This window comes from Molossus molossus, unplaced genomic scaffold, assembly GCF_014108415.1.
Source record: "Molossus molossus isolate mMolMol1 unplaced genomic scaffold, mMolMol1.p scaffold_m16_p_14, whole genome shotgun sequence".
NCBI classification, from domain to species: domain Eukaryota; kingdom Metazoa; phylum Chordata; class Mammalia; order Chiroptera; family Molossidae; genus Molossus; species Molossus molossus.
The window spans coordinates 2136169-2155247 of NW_023425349.1; the positions used below are offsets into that span (position 1 = coordinate 2136169).

Genomic DNA, 19079 nt, shown 5'->3' on the forward strand with positions numbered 1-19079 from the left:
CGCCAGAACAGAGGTTTTTCCGGGCACTAGAAACATTCGCTGGCTCGAAGAAGCACTGCTGGGGCATGTCGGGGTCACGGGGGCGCCCCGCGTTGGTCCAGATCTGCCCCTGAGTGAGCTAATTCATAAGCGCCGGCCCTCTCGGAAGCCGTGGTCTGATGGAGACGATCTTGCCACGGTCCAGTCGCACCCCAGACAGGACCAGGCGCTGGGCGGCGGTGAGCTGCGGCCGGGGTGCCCCACGGAGCCGGGCCGATCCCGCAGCAACGGGGCTGAAACAAGCCCCCCCCAGCGGGCTGGGGGATTGCTGTCATTACAAATGTCTGTTAAACTAAATTAAGGTGCTCGGGACAAAGGCCGGGGAGGCCAAGCAGGTGAGTCCCAGGAGACAGTGCCTCGGGGCTCCGCTCATCGCCCCCAGGAAGGGGGTCGGCCAGGGAGACAGACCCGCCTCTGCCAGGCGGCAGCAACCGGGCTTTCCGCCGAGGAGCCCGGTCAGCACAGAGGGCACCGAGGGCACAGCCCGCGCAGACTGCCGGTGCCCAGCGGGCACTGAAACACTCACCCTTCTTCCAGGCTTCCCAGTTGGGCCGGGCGGGCCCTGCACACCCCGGGGGCCCTGTCCGAAATCAGAGGGTGAAGGGTCAGTGGCTGTCCGTGTGTCTCAGAGACCAAAGTCTTGTCCTGTGCTTGAATCCTCCCAGCTGCCACCTCCAGGGCACCCCCAGGACAGGGCCTGGGACCCGCTGCCCGGAGCGTGGGCTGGGCGCGGCCAGCTGTTCCCGCGCAGACACCTGTCACCCTGCTCCGCTCCCGCTTCGCGTAAGCGACTACTTCCACCCACTTCCTCGAAGACATGCAGCCTTGGGGGCACCCCCCCCGAGTCACAACCTCCCACGCACGGGAGACACCCCGTCCGAGAGTCAAAGGCCAGGGGCCCACGTACCTGAGGGCCCATGTCTCCGGGCTCGCCCTTCAAACCTCCACTCCCGGGAGGGCCCTGGGGAGACACGGCTGGTTAAGGAAGGCTCGGCAGGGAAAGGCTGCAGGTGGCCGGGGTGGGGGGACAGAGACGACCGGGGACTGCCCGCGGGCAGGGCTCCCTCCGAGGGCCGGCAGCCTCAGCCCCTGTCCGCCTCGGACAGAATCCGGGGGACGGGAAAAGGTTCACTGTTTGGGTCTCTCGTTTTGGACGAACTTCCCGACAGTGCAGGGCACAGAGCCACACAGCTCACAGTGATGTCTGTCTCCCTCTCCCAGATGAACTTGGCCATGGCGTCCCGGGCCCCTGGGCTGCAGCTCGGGACAATGTGCTGACATCCCCCCCGGGCCCACTGCCAGGCAAGATGCCACAGGCAGCCCTCTGGGGGGAGGCCACGGACTGCGGGCCAGGGGCCAGCGCCAAGTCCCCCTCTGAGCAGTCAAATCCTCTGTCTCCTTGCAAACACCAAGGACCACCCAGACCCTGGGGTCCATCTGCAGGCCCTGCCTGGCACACACTGTACTCAGCTGACACCCTAACAGGAAGAGGTTCAGAGCCCCTGGGTCACGAGGCAAAATCGCAGCTGGTGCAAGTGTGAGGGCTTCCCAGCCTCCGACCACCGCGGGCCCCACCTGCCCAGGGGCCAGTGCCCACCCCCGGCACCAGCGACAGAATTAGTGTCGGTGCTCAAAGTGTGTGCCCTCCTCTCCGAAATGAGCTGGGACGGGAGGGACTCCCCATCCTTCACCCCCAACGCCCCCTGCTGGTGACTTACCATGGGGCCGGGCCTCCCGGTCAGACCCATCGGGCCGGCCGGCCCCCTCAACGCCAGCTGCAAGAGAACACAGGGCAGGCTGAGCGGGCTGGTGCGCTGGCCCAGCGGGGGACGCGGCCGGGGCAGGAGCGGCTGGGAGAGGTCAGCTGCAGCCGGAACCCCCTCTGCTCCCGGGGCAGAGGTGGAACCCGGGGGCTCCTTCTCACTTTGGGGAGGGGAGGCCATCCACTCGGGGTGCTGAGCCTCGTGCTGCCCTCCTTTCTGGCTCCCCTGCCCTTCACCCCTTGGAGTCAGCAATGCAGCCCCGGCTGGACCGGGGTGGGGTGTTTTACATACGTGTTTGAGCTGAGGAATATTTTATTCTGAGAGGTGCCTCTAGCGCCCTCCAGTGGCTGGGGAGCCCTTCGGAGGGTGAACAAAACCAGTTCCCAAGCGGCAGCCTGGGAGCTGCAGCCCCCACACCCCGGCAGGGGCGCCCTCGCTCACCGTGAGGTCCAGTCCCACCCGCCCGTCCGCGGTCAGCCCGCCAGCCCGAGGCGACTGCGTGCCCCTGCCAGACCCATTCCCTTTCAGAGGTGTCGCTCATCCCGCTGCCCGCCTGGCTTCTGTGGACACACGGCCGCTGGGCCAGCAGGCGTCCCCGCCAGGGAATCTCGGGAGTGCGGGCAGCCCATCCCTTCGCCACGCTGGGTATACTCGAGCGTCCTGACCGTGAGTGTCTGCTGGCTGGGAGCCAGGAGGTGCTGCCAGAGAAGGGCTGACTTGGCAGTTTCTTGTGATGCCCCCATGACGGGTGTCCCGCTGGTCACCCAGCCCCACACGAGCCATCGACACTCTGGGCCTTGGCAGCTACAAACTCAGCAGTTCACTGATCAGTGAGTACGCAGAGCAGAGCAGGGAGGGGACAGGTTCCGCGGGACCCCCAGGTCAAGTGAGGGGCTTTGGGGCCCAGGGGGCTCCCTCAGAGGTGTCTAGCTCGGCCCAGCCCATCACAGGGACCATTCACCTGGGCCTGCTGCAGAACGGCAGGGCTCTGTGCCCCTATACCCTGTCCCCCAGGACCCTGACTCCACTCACCCAGGCCTGCTGAATGGCAGGGCTCTGTCCCCCTGTGCCCCGCCCCCCAGGACCCCAACCCCACTCACCTGGGCCTGCTGAATGGCAGGGCTCTGTCCCCCTATACCCCGTCCCCCAGGACCCTGACTCCACTCACCCAGGCCTGCTGAATGGCAGGGCTCTGTCCCCCTGTGCCCCGCCCCCCAGACCCCAACCCCACTCACCCGGGCCTGCTGAATGGCAGGGCTCTGTCCCCCTGTGCCCTGTCCCCCAGACCCCGACCCCACTCACCCGGGCCTGCTGCAGAATGGCCTGAGCTTGGGACTCCTGAGCTGAGACCATGGGGCCTTTGGAGCCGGCATCGCCACCCCCTCCGAACCGGAACTGTGGGTGTAAGATGGGGGTCACCAAGGGAGCTTCGATGCAGGGGCCCACGCCGGACCTCGGGGTCGGGCAGCTTCTAGCCCCACACCCCTCCCACGCACGCTGCCCCGCCCACCTCCACGTGCAGCCCTGGGCCTCAGGAGACGCCCGTGCCCAGGGAGCCCCTCCTGGCATCTCAGGCTGAGACCCCACGGCCCCTGGTCTCGGCACGGAAAAGCCAAGGCCCTGCAAACACCTGCAGTGCGGAGGCCTAGCGGGACGGGCCTGGTTCCCCGCCAGGCGACACTGAGCTGTGCCCGCCCGGGCATCAGACGGACAGACAGTCAGAGACTGACGTCCGACCAGCCACATCCTCTTTCTCCCGGGCCTGGGCTCCCCGTGAAGGAGGGACTGGCTGGCAGGCCCACTCGGGGTCCCAGTGGTGACGGTGTGTGTTTGACATCAGGCAGATGGCACTCAGTCTCCCTTCAGGGACCGACCCCACTGCCTCTTAGGTGAGCCAGCCCCGGGCGCCAGGGGGCATGGAGGCCTGGACCCCTGGGGCCCACTCTTCTGCAAAAGCAGGGCGCCCCCAGAGAAGCCCTCCTCTATGACACAGTGGGCCCAGCTGGGGGCGAGTCTGTGGCCAGCAGATGGTCCCCCTCGGAAACAAAGCCCAGGGCCCACTCCCATTGGCCACCCACCCCAAAAGCAGGGGTACTCACCGGCAGCATGAGCATGGTTCCCGGGGGGCCAGGCAGCCCATCGGCCCCAGGAAGCCCTGGGCGTCCAGGGGGACCCTGTGGGCAGAGAGGCCAAGAGGGCCGGTCAGAGAGCGAGGGCGGAGCTGGGCGGGGCGGGAGGAGGGGTTCGGAGCCACAGCCCAGGCAGAAACAAACCGGACAAGCTCAGAACAGTGCACCCCCGCCCGGAATGGTCCAGAACCCAAGCCCAGAGAAGCAGGCACTCCAGGAGGTGGGCAGAGAGGGAGCGTCGGGGTGTCCACTCCTCCAGGACACCCCTCCAGGTCTCGCACGAAACAGGCGGGCAGCCCCAGTGGAGCCTGCCCTGATGCCAGATTCCTCTGCACGGTCAGTGAGGAGCCCCCATCTGGCCTCCCCATTGGGTGTAGTCACTCAGGTGGGAGATGGGTCAAAGCATCCACCCGCTCGGACAGACCAGGGAGCCAAGTGCCCACCCGCTCGGACAGACCAGGGAGCCAGGCGCCCACCCGCTCGGACAGGCCAGGGAGCCAGGCGCCCACCCGCTCGGACAGACCAGGGAGCCAGGCGCCCACCCGCTCGGACAGACCAGGGAGCCAGGCGCCCACCCGCTCGGACAGACCAGGGAGCCAGGCGCCCACCTGCTCGGACAGGCCAGGGAGCCAGGCGCCCACCCGCTCGGACAGGCCAGGGAGCCAGGCGCCCACCCGCTCGGACAGACCAGGGAGCCAGGCGCCCACCTGCTCGAACAGACCAGGGAGCCGGAGTAAACCGGCAGTGCTCTGAGCTCCACATGCAGCTGACCTGGTCTCCAAATCAGGTCCCAGGCAGACACCTCTCCACAGAGTCTCTAGATAACCCCGGCCAGCTCAGAGCTGGACAGATACTAAGCTTTCCTAGGAGACAGCTCGTTTTCAGAAAACGTTTGATGGCTCAGCGTTTTCACTCGTGCAGGCTGACGCCCCACAAGCTGGAGCCTGAGGAAGCCCGTCTGCATCCGGATGGAAGCTCAGCTCGCCGTCCCGATGGAGAAAGTCCCTGGGCCACACTCCAACCGAACTCAGGGGTGCGGGTCCAGTCCTCGCACCGGCGACAGCGTGCTCAGCCCCTGAGTGTGAGGCTCCCAGCGAGGAGACGGGATCGAGGCAGCGGGATTGGTTCCCAGTTCCCGGCCGAGAAGCTGGAGAACCAGGGTGGCTCCCCTGGACGGCCCGTCCGGGCCCTCGCTAACGCGGGCTTGTTCTTCGAGTTGTCGCTCACAGAAGCAACCCTGGCCTTGTGCAATGTCTTGTAACAGACGTACACAGAGGGAGAGCCCCGTGCCCTCCCCTGGACGTCACTGGGGCTCTGGTTCTGTCCCTGCGAAGCTGGGAGGACACACACCAGACACGGAACAGCACACGGCCTGGGAGGCGGTGCCCCTTTGTGAGATCAGCGTCCACACATTGTTCTGCGGTTGGCGTCTTCCCTTTGCTCTTGGCCACGTCTCACTTGGCCTCGTTCTGCGTCATGGCTGCCGAGGTTCCCACGCGGGCGCCTCGTCTTCTGCTCAGTCCACGTCTGCCGGTGCGCCTCTGGGCCGCGCGGGGTTGGGGACGCCGTGTGCTGCTGCACTGGCCGGTCAGGCCGCTTTCCCAGTGGGCCCTGGAGGCGGACTGCTGGTCAAAGGGCGGCCCTGGTTTTTATTGCTAGTGGGTGCACGTGGCCCTTGCCTGTCACCTTGGGAACAAGTCCTCAGAAAATAAACTTGTTTAAAAAAACAAGATCTGGAACACGTTCTGCCGCCCAGGTGTCCTCTTGGAAATCGATGCGGAGAGCCACTCACGGGCGAGCTTTCTGCCTTGGGGTCGACCCCGAGTCAGACCCCTCCGTTTAAAATGGGGGCCCCCAGGGCGAGATGCCATCCGCAGGGCGCCTGGTGGACCAGGCAGCCCTGGAAGCCGGGAGGTGCGCGGGGGGCGGCCATGTGCACTGACCCCGAGCTCCAGGGCCCTCGTCCCAGGCTCCTCCTGCCCTTTCTCGGTCACCGTGGTGACAATTCCACCTCGCTGGCCGCAGACAGCTTTCGCTCTCGCGCTGGGACACACCCTGCCAACTACAACCAGACGCACCGCCAACAGGGGGGCAGCGGCCCCCACGCGCTTGTCCGGAATGTCGGCTGCGGCAGAGGGGAGCAGAGCTGGCCAGGGGGTGGGGGGGGCCAGCCGAGTCCCTGCCACCAAGACAGACCCACCTGCTCTGGCCCAGAGCCACCGGCCACAGCGAGACAGAGCGGCAGAGAACCCCGCTCCAGGCCCGTCTGGGCAGGGCTCGAGGTCACCAGCCACCCAGCCAGGGTCGGGGGTGAGGGCCCACCAGGACACACAGGCACCTAGCTTCTCACCCGCAGCTGCGCCAACCTCGGCGCTTCACCCCAGTGCCCGGCGCCCAGACTCAGACCAGCAGGAAAAGCAAAACAAAGGAAAAAGGAAAAGCCCAGCTGGACAGGCACCCGCGGGCTGCAGTACCCCAAAGCCCCACTAGGGGTCAGAACGAAATTGCGAGGGCTTGGGTTCCGCCTTCCTCTCTCCGGCAGGGACCCCACGGTGTGTCCCACTGACCCCGGTGACCCCGGGATGAGTCCCTCTGACCAGAGTGGCCCCGGATGTGCCCCTGTGCCCCACAGCAAGCTCCCCCTTGCTTTCCAACAAGAAAGGGGAAGGAGGGGGTGGAGGCCAGGAGGTTCCCCGAGGAGGAAGGGTCTAGCTCTGGCCACAGAGGCTGCTGTCACACGGACGCAGGGCTGCAGGGCACTGGCCATGAGCTGACCACCCCTGGACAGCAGTCCCAGCTGGTCACCTGCCCCCCACTCAGGACAGGGGCACAGCCGACCTCCCTGAGTCCCTGCAGAGCATGGATGCGGTAAGGGGGTGGCGTGAGATCTCATGGGGCCGGGGCATTTGTCTGCACGTGTGAGGACAATGCCAGTCACAGAGCAGGGGACACGGGGTCAAGCCTGCTTCGCGTGGGGGCCCAGGAGCGAATCGTCCTTACCCTTTCTCCGGGGTCGCCCACTTGGCCCGTGGGACCCATGGTTCCCGGAGGCCCTGGGAGACCCTAGAAAGAACAAAATAAGAACCTGTTCAAAGAGCCCCCACCAGCAATAGCCTGTTCCCTCCCAGCTAGGCCCCGGGGCGTCTGCAAAGGCACCCTTCCCTTCCACCCAGGAGTTTAGGGGGTCCCAGATCGTCCTGCCCTGAGCACCCCACACCTCATCACGGAACGTGAGAGGGAACACTCACCGCGGGGCCTTCCGGGCCTGGTGGCCCCTCCAGGAGCATGCCCTGCAAGAGAGGGAGACGCCTGAGACTCGGGGCCCAGCCCTCTCAGGCCCCAGCGTGGTCCTGGCCCCTGCGGACCCCTGCGGCGGGTCTCCGGGTCAGCACCCACCGTCCGGGCGGGGTCCGCAGTCTGTCACGGGGCTGTGGGGGGGGCCACACTACCGCCCAGGCAGGTCTCCTGTCTCCCTGAGGCGGAGCCGGTTGGCCCTGGACAACGGCTGCCCGAGGGAAGAGGAGACCCAGACCCGGCCAGAGGACCGTCAGGCCTGACCCTGCTCAGACAGGCCACGCGGGAGCCCCCAGCGCCGCTTCCCTCGGGTGGCAAACATCCCCCCAGCACCCGCAGCAGCCGGAGCAGGGGGCCGAGTCCATGGCCACTGGGCCGCCCTCCTTCAGCCGCTCACCCTGCGGCCGAAGTCACCCTGCCTCCATTCCCACCAGGCCTCGCTGTCCCTACCCCCAACTGAGGACAAGGCTCCTGTCTCCCTGTCTCCCTGTCTCCTGTCCTCGAGAGGGGGTGTGGGCAGCAGAGGAGGCAGACGCTTCACTCTCTCCGGTGGCGCCCCCTGACCCAGGGGCTCCCCACGCTCAGGCCTCCACCTCCAGCCCCCTCCCCAGGACAGGACTCCTCTCTCTATCCATCCGGTCAATGCCGAGGCCAGCCCCCCACTTCCACCCCCGCCAATGTCCTCTGGGTTTCACCCCACTTCGGGGGGTCTGAGCCAAGGCACGAGGTTGCAGGGAGGGAAAGGGTCTCCCCCTCAGGGATCTGCAGGCTGAGGGGGTGGTATCTGGGCTCCCGGGGCCACAGCAGACGCGGCGATGCCCTCCTCCCTGCTGGCCCAGGGGCCGCCCCGCCGCCCCACCCCGACCACAGGGAGCACAGTTGCTTCTCTCTAGGGGTGCTCAATGCCACCGAGCCCTGGACTTGACTTCGGAAGTGAACGGCCTCTTGGGACCGGGACTTCCTTCCTGGGAGGCAGAGGCTGTACCCGGTGGGGCACAGGGATCAGCCAGGTGCCTGCCTAGTGTGAGCTCCTGGTCAAGGAGCTGCAGAGCCCCTCCGACCCCAACCCTCCGGGCCAGGGCTCCCCAGCCGCCGCGAGGAGGGATGCTGTTGATGCCGACCTGCCCTCGGAAACATCTGCACACGAGATGTACAGGGAGCTGTGCAGACAGCACGCAAACCCCGCGCTGCTGCTTCGCTCGCGGACGAAGGCAGCGGGAAGGCTGGGGAACAGCCGGGACTAGAGAGGAAGCACTGGCCGACGAGGGCCCGGGCGCCGCGGCTGCCTTCCCACACATGCCAGCTGCTGTCCTCGGGGCACCGGGCGCGATCCCACGGGAGGGAAGCTGGACACCACGGGACCGGTGAGCCGGCAGAGGGTGTGGGACTCTCCCAGGCAAAGCCACGGCGGGGCCGGCACCGGCCGGTGCGTCGATGACGACAGAGAGGGGGCCTGGCTCTGGCCTGCCCCCCCGTCCACACCCACCAGGGTGGACACCCCCAATTCAAAGTTCAGTGGGGAGAGTAACCCCGAAGAAAGGCCTCAGCCGGCCACGCTCAGAGCTCATAAAGGAGGGCCACCCCCGTGCCAAATAGCACAAACAGGAAAACGGAGTTTGAACCACAGCGGAAGGCAGAAGGGGTGTCGTGTGCCTCAGAGGGACACCTCCCAGGGGACATAAACCACTGAGTCAGGCCTTCAGGGTCCTGGAGGTCCCAGGCCTCGGGGGCCCCGGCACGGGTCCCCCGAATGCTCCGGGCTGAGTGGGTGCCCGTCCCATGGAGGCCTCTAACACTGCAGAGAAACCCCGCAAGTCCCCGCGGGTCCCTGGGAGGAGGAGCTGCTTGCAAGGGCTGCGTCCCCAGTGAGTCACTGCTGCCCAGAGGGAGGTCGCTGGGCAGGGGGATGGAGGGAGTGGGGGGCAGCCATCCCAACCTCCGCGCCCGGACGCCTGAGCGGTCATCGGTGAGACTGTCAGCCTCTCCCAGGACTCGGCCATCTGTATGGCAGCCAGGACTCTGAGGACGAGGACGCCTGGTGAGGCTCCAGGCTGAGAAACTCCAGCTGTTTACATGATCCCTGGGGACACGGGCCAAGGCCCCCGCGGACACTCCGGCAGGCCGGGGGCTGGGCGGCAGAGCACGCTGGGCCGCGGGTGGGGAGATCCTTCCCCAACCGCATCCAGATGGCTCCGGCCCCGTGGGGATGAAGGGCTTCTGCAGACACGCTGTGTGCCCCACGGCCCTCTGGCCCACCCCTCCCAGCGGAGCGGGGAGCCGACACTCCCTCCCGGGACTGGGATTCCGCGCTCTCCTTACGGGGTCGGCCCGGTCTGGGGACGAGAGCACACAGAAGTGCCAGCCTGGGCACCTACCCGACCAAGACGTCCCTTCCACTGAAGCTTTGGGGACCCCCCATGAGGCACCCCAGGTCAACAGCAAGTCCACCTGGGGACCAAGGCCATCTGGGGGGACACCACTTCATGCCCCTACACCCAGTGACATGAGCACAGCTCAGACCATGGAAGAGGGACGGGGGAGGCTCCCAGCACCCCATTATTCTGGGACGGCCCAGGCTGCGATGCACCGCTCCTCTGTGTCAGGATTTTCCATGTGGCTGAGCAAGGGGCCATCTGACCTTGGCACCCCCTGGGCCCCCTCTGCTCCCCATCCTCTACCCTCAGACAAGCCCTGTCCTCCTGGACCCGTAGAAAGCACCAGGAAGGAGACACCCAGCCCCCAAGAACGAGGTGTGTGCGGTGCCCACTGTCCAGGGGACAGGCCTGCAGGAGCGCAGAGTGGGCCAAGCGGGGGGCTCTGTGGAGCCTCTGCCTGCCAGGGGTTCCACCCCGAAAGGGGACACGTCCCCATCTGTCCTGGCCATGGGCCCCAGGTTTCTGGGAACACAGTTGTGCCACATGCCATTGTCAAGGTTCTAAAAGGACCTCACAGTCCCCAGGAACATGGAGGCCACCAGGATTCTCCGTCCCTGGAGCCCACGGTCAGACGGGCCGTGGGAGCCCCAAAGTCATCCTGAGCTCAGCCATCAGGAAACGGGGCCATGAGGTCACAGGCCAGCCCCTGCCACGTAACCGGCCTCCCAGCAGGACGGGGGCCTCCTCCCTTCAGCGCTCAGAGGACCTGGCGGGGGGGGACCTCGGCCACCAGCCCTCCCCGCTCTTCCCAGCCCACCCTGCCCCCCGCTGACCATGGGGCACCTCGCCATGGGGGAGGCAGGGGGGTGGGGGTGGAGGGAGGGTGGACCCTGACCCGGGCAGCTCTCAGGTCAGTCAGGCACAGCTCCCTGAGGTCAGAGGTCACCCCAACGCTGCATGGGCCCCCACCAACACCCACCGCCCCACAAGGAGCACCTGGACCCCTCCCTCCAGGTGTCCCACATGGAGACATTATTGACGGTCACTGACCCCGTTACCTGCCATAGCTCAGGTTCACTCAGCAGGGGTTTCAGGGCCCTGCTGATTCATGCAATTCCCCCGAAGGGGCTGTGGGGACGAAGCCCACGGTGGACCCCCACTGCCGCCGCCCCCCACCCCCAGCCCTGGCGCCGAGCCTGGGCCCCCAGGCCTCTGCGACCCTCCAGAGGGCTCTGCCTCCCTCTCAGGGTTCCCCAGTCTGATCTGCTGATACACAGCGGGACACACAGTGGGGTTGTGGGGCACAGTCCCCACTCGCCCACGCAGCTGCCACCTCCGCCAGCTCAGGATCGCCGCCCGCCGCGTCTCAGCAACCGTGTGGGGGTCCCCGAGGTGAAGGGGTGCAGGGGTCCCGTGGGTGTGCCATGCCCCCTGCGCTGTGAACCCCCCCGCCCGCTTCCCAGAGAGTTCAAGAAAAGGTCCTTACTGGTTCGATGATGGCGGGTTCTCCCTTTTGGCCTTTTTCGCCCCGGGGTCCGTCAATCTGGGGGGGAAACGCAGGCAGAGAGATGAGAGGGAAGGGAAGGTGGAGGTGACCCTGAGGCCGTGATGGCCCTTACAGAGCAAGCTGCTCACCGCTGGCCCCAGGTCCCCCGCCCTGCGCCCTCCCTGCCCTCACCCCTTCGAAGATGGTGTCCTGGTTGGCTGGCATGCCCGGCCCAATCTCGGACGGGGAGACGGTGGGGTCGTAGTAGGGGTCGTAGTAGTTCTCGTCCAGGTTCTTGATGGTTTCTTCAGTGAACTCCCCCTCCAGGTCCTTCCCTTCCCCAGGTGGGGCCGGCTGCGAGCGACAGGGACAGCAGGGGTCACCCAGAGGACGGGGCGCCAGGCCGCTGCACAGAGGTCCCTGCCTGCTCAGCTCCGGGCCCTCGACCTCAGGATTCAGGGGCGTGACCTCCCAGGACCCCAGAGTCGAACGTGTTGGGAGAGCTCCTGGGGTCCTTGACACATCTCAGTGTCACCTGGCGAACGGGCTGGACCTGGGGAAGGTGTGTTCCAGGCCTCGGGGCCTCGGGGCGGCGGGTCTCTGACCCCGTTCCCGCCCACAGGGCTCTGGCCCATCAGAACCCAGTGTGCCCACGTGCAGCCGTCGAGAACTTTGCTAGTTTTCACTGTCCTGTGCTGCGGGCCATGCTGAACCCCCCGATCGAAAGACTCGGTAGCAATCCAGGGAGGCGGGCACATTAGTGCCATGTGGTCAGCGAGAGCCCACAAGACGGAGGGGTACTTTCCAAGGTCACTGGCCGAGATGTCCGGCCAGGAACGCCTGGCAGAAAAGCCCACGCCAGGCCCAGCAGTGCCCACCTCGAGCCTTGCCCAGATCCCCACTGGTGCACCTGTCCAGCCGGACCTCCGGACCACACACAGGGGCGTGGTCTGCAAGCCCCACCCACCCACCAAGCCCCCCCAGAAGAAAACCAATTACGTTGGAGGCGTTGGAGGTGCCCACCGTGCTGGTGGGAACCTCGGCCCCTGCGCCGTGGTCAGGGAGCTGGTCAGGGTCCTCGATACCCTCGATATAGGTGAGGTCCTCATAAGGGGGCGGCGTGTAGTAGTCCTCGCTGGGCACGTAGTCATAGTCCCCTATACCGGGGTCCTCCTCCTTGCCGGCCCCCTCCCTGGTATCAGGCTCCGGAGGGGCGGCCGTGGGGGGCGGGGTCAGCTCCTGCTGGGAGGAGAGAGGGGGCGGGGTCAGCTCCTGAGGGTGGAGAGGGGCGGGGTCATCTCCTGAGGGGTGGAGAGAGAGGGGGCGGGGTCAGCTCCTGAGGGGTGGAGAGAAAGGGGGCGGGGTCAGCTCCTGAGGGTGGAGAGAGGGGGCGGGGTCAGCTCCTGAGGGGTGGATATAGAGGAGGGGGCGGGGTCAGCTCCTGAGGGTGGAGAGAGGGGGGCGGGGTCAGCTCCTGAGGGTGGAGAGGAGGGGGCGGGGCCAGCTCCTGAGGGTGGAGAGAGGGGGCGGGTCAGCTCCTGAGGGTGGAGAGGGGAGGGGGCGGGGCCAGCTCCTGAGGGTGGAGAGAGGGGGCGGGGTCAGCTCCTGAGGGGGTGAGAGAGGAGGGGGCGGGGTCAGCTCCTGAGGGTGGAGAGAGGGGGCGGGGGTCAGCTCCTGAGGGTGGAGAGAGGAGGGGGCGGGTCAGCTCCTGAGGGTGGAGAGAGGGGGCGGGGTCAGCTCCTGAGGGTGGAGAGAGGGGGCGGGGCCAGCTCCTGAGGGTGGAGAGAGGGGGCGGGGTCAGCTCCTGAGGGTGGAGAGGGGAGGGGGCGGGGTCAGCTCCTGAGGGTGGAGAGAGGAGGCGGGGTCAGCTCCTGAGGGTGGAGAGGGGAGGGGGCGGGGTCAGCTCCTGAGGGTGGAGAGAGGAGGGGGCGGGTCAGCTCCTGAGGGTGGAGAGAGGAGGCGGGGTCAGCTCCTGAGGGTGGAGAGGGGAGGGGGCGGGGTCAGCTCCTGAGGGTGGAGAGAGGAGGGGGCGGGGTCAGCTCCTGAGGGTGGAGAGAGGCGGGGGCGGGGTCAGCTCCTGAGGGTGGAGAGAGGGGGCGGGGTCAGCTCCTGAGGGTGGAGAGAGGAGGGAGCGGGTCAGCTCCTGAGGGTGGAGAGAGGAGGCGGGGTCAGCTCCTGAGGGTGGAGAGGGGAGGGGGCGGGGTCAGCTCCTGAGGGTGGAGAGAGGAGGGGCGGGGTCAGCTCCTGAGGGTGGAGAGAGGCGGGGGGGGGGTCAGCTCCTGTGGGTGGAGAGAGGAGGGGGCGGGGTCAGCTCCTGAGGGTGGAGAGGAGGGGCAGGGTCAGCTCCTGAGGGTGGAGAGAGGAGGGGGCGGGGTCAGCTCCTGAGGGTGGAGAGGAGGGGGCAGGGCCAGCTCCTGAGGGTGGAGAGAGGAGGGGGCGGGGTCAGCTCCTGAGGGTGGAGAGAGGAGGGGGCGGGGTCAGCTCCTGAGGGTGGAGAGAGGCGGGGGCGGGGTCAGCTCCTGAGGGTGGAGAGAGGAGGGGGCGGGGTCAGCTCCTGAGGGTGGAGAGAGGAGGGGGCGGGGTCAGCTCCTGAGGGTGGAGAGAGGCGGGGGCGGGGTCAGCTCCTGAGGGTGGAGAGAGGAGGGGGCGGGGTCAGCTCCTGAGGGTGGAGAGGAGGGGGCAGGGTAGCAGCCAGCGCTGCAGGCCCAGGTCTGGGGGCTCCTCTGCCGCAAAGCATGGACCTGTCAGCCAACCAAGGTCCCCATGGATTCTGGGTGTTGGGGCCACCTCGGTCCCTGGGGGAGGCCGCCCAGCCTAGGAGGGTGCTGTGAATGGACCCAAAGCTCTGACTCACACACTGGAAAAGGGTGACCTGTGTCTCAAAAACTTTTTCTAAAAGTGACAGATCAGCCCTGGCCAGTGCAGCCCAGTGGTTAGAGCATTGGCCACGCACCGAAGGGTCGTAGGTTCGATTCCCCGTCAAGGGCACACAGCTGGGTTGCAGGCTTGATCCCTGGCCCCGGCCAAGGTCGTGCGGGAGGCAGCCCATCAGCGTGTCTCTCTCACATGGCCGTTTCTCTCCCCCCGCCCCTCCACTGTCTCTAAAATTCATTGGGGAAAAAAAGCAAGAGAACATTCCAGACAGAACAGCATACGCTGGTCTCCCAGCACCGTTTGGGGAGGGGGTTGGGCCCCCACCTCTCCGTGCCCTGAGGCCACGAGTCCCCACGGACAGCCGTCTCCCAGCTCGCCCATAAGGACGCATCGCATGGGCACTGGTTCCCCTGCAGCCTCCACGCCGGCGCCAGGTGGCCCCAGGTTCACACTCTCCGCAGCTTCCCGTCCCCACCCTGCCCCCGGCGCCCGGGACCAGCTGCCCACCCGCCCAGACAGACCTCGGCAATCTCCGTGGTCTCCCTAGCGGCTTCCACGGGCTTCTTGGTGGGGGCAGGCTCCTTGCTTGGGTCGTCCGTGTCCTCGTAGTAGGGGTACTCGTAGTAATAGGTCTCTCCTTCCCCCTCTCCCTCTGGGTACTGGAAGGAAGTCGGGCAGGTGAGGAACGAGGGACCCCATCAGGAGACCAGCCCCCCTTCTCCGCACCACGCTCACGGGGAGGTGTGGACTCCGGAAGGTCATGCCCAGCCCGGGCACGAAGCCCTCCAGCAACTGGGAAGCTGAGCCAGCCCCACAAGGAGTTGAAGGGAGCAAACGGGGGTCCCAGGTCCCCTTCAAAGAAAGTTGAGTCCTAAGAGGCTCAGACGCTCTGACCCTTCAGTACCCGAAGGCCAGTCACCCAGCCAAACTATGGGCTCTGCCGGCGATGCCCGGTCACTCAGGAGGGAGGGGAAGCCCTCAGTCCTCAGGACGCCTGCAGGTCGGGGGCTGGAGGGGCCAGCCAGGAGGCCGGGCAGCAGGGATGCCGCTGGGAGCACCGCCCGGGCCGTCGGAGGTGCACGGGCAGGGTACCCGCAGCTTCAGGGGACCACCCCTCCCGTCCTGGTAGGCCGTGGAAGAAGGGGACCATGAGAGAGATGGAGAACAGGACTGGACGCGACTTAAAAGAAATGGGGCCCAGCCGGTGTGGCTCAGTGGTTGAGCATCAACCCTGCACCAAGAGGTCACCGGTTCGGTGCCTGGTCAGGGCACATGCCCAGGTTGTGGGCCCGATCCCCAGTGGGGGGCGTGCAGGAGGCGGCCAATCGATGTTCTCGCTCATCGATGTTTCCATCTCTCTCTCCCTCTCCCTTCCTCTCTCTCTAAAATCAATAAAGAAAAAATTTTTTAAGAAGAAATGGGGGTGAAATCCGAGCAGATGTGGGACAGGACTCTCACAGGAGGCGGGAAAAGACGGACCCAGACGCTGCCAGAGCGTGAGGGGGGGAAGACGAGGGAGACCACCGACCACAGCAGGTCCCGCGAGGGGCGCGGAGACCAGGACACAGTCCTGAAACCCTGGGGACGCCCTCGGCGCCGCCACGCAGGGGGCAGGGGACCCATCGCCGCAGGAACGGCCTGGCAGCCCCACAGACTCAGCCCACCAGGGCACTGTGGCATCTCTGCTCTCAGACACCCCATCCAGGTCATAAGCCAGAGGGTACGAGAGACCCTCAGCACCGTCACCCACAAACATGTCTGAGGATTCGGGAGTCGTGCCCTTTGTGACCCAGCCCACAGCCGGCCCGGCGGTTCCCGTACAACGGAGGTGCCACAGCTTCTGTGCCCCACACCCACCCCTGCCTGGCCCACGGCCCACCACTGACCCCACCGGCGCCGACTCACGTATTCATCGGGGTTGGGGTCCTGGGACTGCGGGGTGTCGGGGACGGCGGTGTCGCAGTCGGGGCTGTAGTGCTCACAGTAGTCGTAGGCTGCCCGGTGGTCCGAGACGAACAGCAGCTGCTGGATGTCACCCTGCAAGAGCACGGAAGCCCTTGAGCAGGTGGCACCCAGGGGCCCAGGTGGGGACCCAGGAGAGACCCGCTCGACGTCTGGGAGGAGAAGTGTGTCCTCGACCAGCCGTCCTCTCTGGAGCCGCGGTCCCCACACTGCCCAGCAGGCTGCTCTGCCCCGTCCGGCCATCATCTGGCCACCTGCCCGATGGCTCGCCCCCACCAGCCATCCACCATCCACCACCTGTCCCCCATCCATCCACCTAACAACCCACCCACCCAGCCATCTGCCATCCACCACCCATCGCCCATCCGCCATCCACCATCTGTCCACCATCCATCCACCTAACAACACACCCACCCAGCCATCCACCATCCACCCACTATCCATCCACCCAGCCATCCACCATCCACCCACTATCCATCCATCCACTCACCCACCCAGCCATCCACCATCCACCCACCATCCATCCATCCACCCACCATCCATCCATCCACCCACCCACCCATCCACCATCCACCCACTATCCATCCATCCACCCACCATCCATCCATCCACCCACTATCCATCCATCCACTCACCCACCCAGCCATCCACCATCCACCCACCATCCATCCATCCACCCACCCACCCATCCACCATCCACCCACTATCCATCCATCCACCCACCATCCATCCATCCACCCTCCCTGCCTCCCACCCTTCCACCTTCCTCCCTCCCTCCACCCATCCACCCATCCACCCATCCATCCACCTATCTTCCCTCCCTTCCTCCCTCCCTGCCTCCCACCCTTCACCCATCCACCCACCATCCATCCAGCAGCACCTGAACCCCCACAAACACTGGCCACTGCATCACACACAGGGGCATAGTCACGGCCCAGAACCACGCTCCTGGCGGTGCCCACTCTCCCTAACACTCGGACTCCGCTGTGCCCATGGCCCAGATCTGACGCGTCCCCAGGCTGTGTCTTCAGCAGGCTCTCACTGCCGCCCCCCGAGCCCCGCCACCCCCTCCTGCCAGGGGCCTGGGCCAGCCCCGGCCCGAGCCCTGCTCTGCTGAGGCCCAGCCAAAAGCACGTTCCGCTCCCGCAGGGCAGAGCCGTGAGCCTGGCCAGCGCAGTGATGCCCCCCGGCCCCTGTCGGAACCACGGGCCCAAGCAAGAAGCCGCGCCCGCCCGCCTGGCTTTGGGCGAAGGTGAGTAAACCCTTCTCCAGCCAGACGCTGGCCTGTGCCAGGCGGGCAGAGGTGCAGGAAGGGACCAGATGTGGTCTGCCACCCAGAGTCACCCAGCGTGGCTGCCTGGATGGCCTCCCGGGCCGCGTGAGGCAAGGTGCCAGGGGTGCGCACAGCTCTGGAGAAAGGGGTGTCACCCGCCCCGGCTTCCCAAAGGCTCTGCGGGAAAGCTGGCCCGAGATGGGGTGAAGTGGGGGTGACTCAATGGCAGAACTGAGGGACAGTCCTAGAGTCCAGAACAGGCCCGTTAACACCTGATCCCTGAGGCCTGGTTCCAAACACACGCCCCCAACTCGGGCCGAAACCCCGATGGTGAGCCAGGAGCCCAGGCTCCGCAGGCTGACCTGTCTCCGCGCGGACAGCTCTCCAGAACAGACTCCCTCCTGCGGTCAGCCCGCGGCCCGGCCTCCAGCCACGCACAGATGGACCCTCCTTCCTCCAGAGGGCCCCTGCCGCCCTCTGCCGCCCTCTCCCGTCCATCCTGCTCTCCTGCGCCCGCCCCTGCCCCCCCTCTGCCCCTCCGGATGTCTGGGGCCCTGGCTCACGACTAAACTCTCCAGGACAGTAAATCAAAACCACACGTTTGTGTGAAGCGACAGGACTTCTGGTTCAGATTTCATCCAATTCAAATAAAATACTTCCTCCTCTCCACGGGCTGCCTGGCCCACGAGGACGTGTTCTCCGAGCGCAGTTACTGAAGGTCGGGCCGTCGGGGCGGCCGTGACCACACGGGGGTGCCCCTTGGGGAGCAGCATCCAGTGACGGGCTCGCACCTCACGGTTCCCCGGATCTCAGGGCGCCAGCCCAGCACCAGGCGACAGGCGAGACTGGGACCAGGCACGAACACCAATGGACAGGCACAGGCGGGACCTGCTCCCCTCGGACTCACCCAGGCTCGGGGCTCGTGCTGGCCGGGCCCTCGGCCCCCCACAGGCCACACGGCACAGACTGAACACGCGAGCAGCGGTGGTCTGGCCGCAGGGACCCCGCATGCACGAGGCCCTTCGGGTCCGGCTCCCACCCTCCCCTGAAAACGTGGGTTCTTGTTTAAAATCATCTTTCCCACCAAATCTTCAAGTGGGTTTTCACACCAGAAAACACGCGCATTTGTTTTGACCCCGCGCCCTGCCCCTCCCGCTGTGCAGAGGGAACTGAGGCACAGGTGCTCAGGGTCAGGCTCCGGTCAGGACTGGCAGGGCCTTACACCTTCACCGAGTTACAGGCCTCACCTTACGTCTGAAGCCACAGGCCGCCCCCGGAAAGTGCCCCCTTTCGTCCCCGGGGGGACCTCAGGAATCTCTCCTGCTCCTTCCGAAATGTCGAATCAGAGCTAACAAACGTCTGTCTGAAGCCAGGGGGCACTTGCGAGACTGTCCGTCTCAGCTGTCCCCCAGCCGGGTGACCCCACCCCGGACGCAGCCTCAGGGAGCCTCGGTGCCCCCATTCGGCCTCCCTGCCCTCCTCCACATCGCCCTCCGTGGGACCAGGCAGAGAGGACCCAGCCCTGAGCAAGGCGGTAAACCCAGAACCCACTGCTCGAGCTCCCTGCGCGCGGAGCTTGTTAGGCTGGGGACGCCGGACCCCTGTGAGTCCTCCCAAGCGGCACCTCGGGGTCCTTCCCACCCAGGCCTTCTAGCAGCCACCACCGTGAGGTGGAGACGGCACGCCCTCCGGCTGGCCCCAGCCCGGCGCCGCCACGGCCTTAGGGCTGCTGGGAGAGCATTTCCATGAGGCGATGTGAAGCCAGGCTCCAGGCACCGGCCCTGAGACTCGCGCAGTGAGCGCCCTCTGCTGGCGGGAGATGCTGGGGGCCGGGAACAAGCCCGGAGGGCGCAGGACAGCCCAGGTCTCTGATGTGTCAGTGTT

The 19079-nt window shown here is 66.5% G+C and overlaps 1 protein-coding gene across 1 annotated transcript in view; it reads right to left on the minus strand.

Annotated features, from left to right (window-relative positions):
* Positions 1–19079, minus strand: part of COL5A1 (collagen type V alpha 1 chain) — a 95364-nt gene that overhangs the window by 60016 nt on the left and 16269 nt on the right. Inside the window, exons 5-16 of the mRNA XM_036261675.1 lie at positions 15866–15997; positions 14482–14619; positions 12086–12325; positions 11279–11440; positions 11087–11143; positions 7180–7221; positions 6932–6994; positions 3902–3976; positions 3105–3197; positions 1758–1814; positions 947–1000; positions 566–619 (exon numbers count right to left, since the gene is read on the minus strand). Of these exons, the coding sequence (XP_036117568.1) occupies positions 566–619; positions 947–1000; positions 1758–1814; positions 3105–3197; positions 3902–3976; positions 6932–6994; positions 7180–7221; positions 11087–11143; positions 11279–11440; positions 12086–12325; positions 14482–14619; positions 15866–15997 (1167 nt within the window). The remainder of the gene's footprint in view (positions 1–565; positions 620–946; positions 1001–1757; positions 1815–3104; positions 3198–3901; positions 3977–6931; positions 6995–7179; positions 7222–11086; positions 11144–11278; positions 11441–12085; positions 12326–14481; positions 14620–15865; positions 15998–19079) is intronic.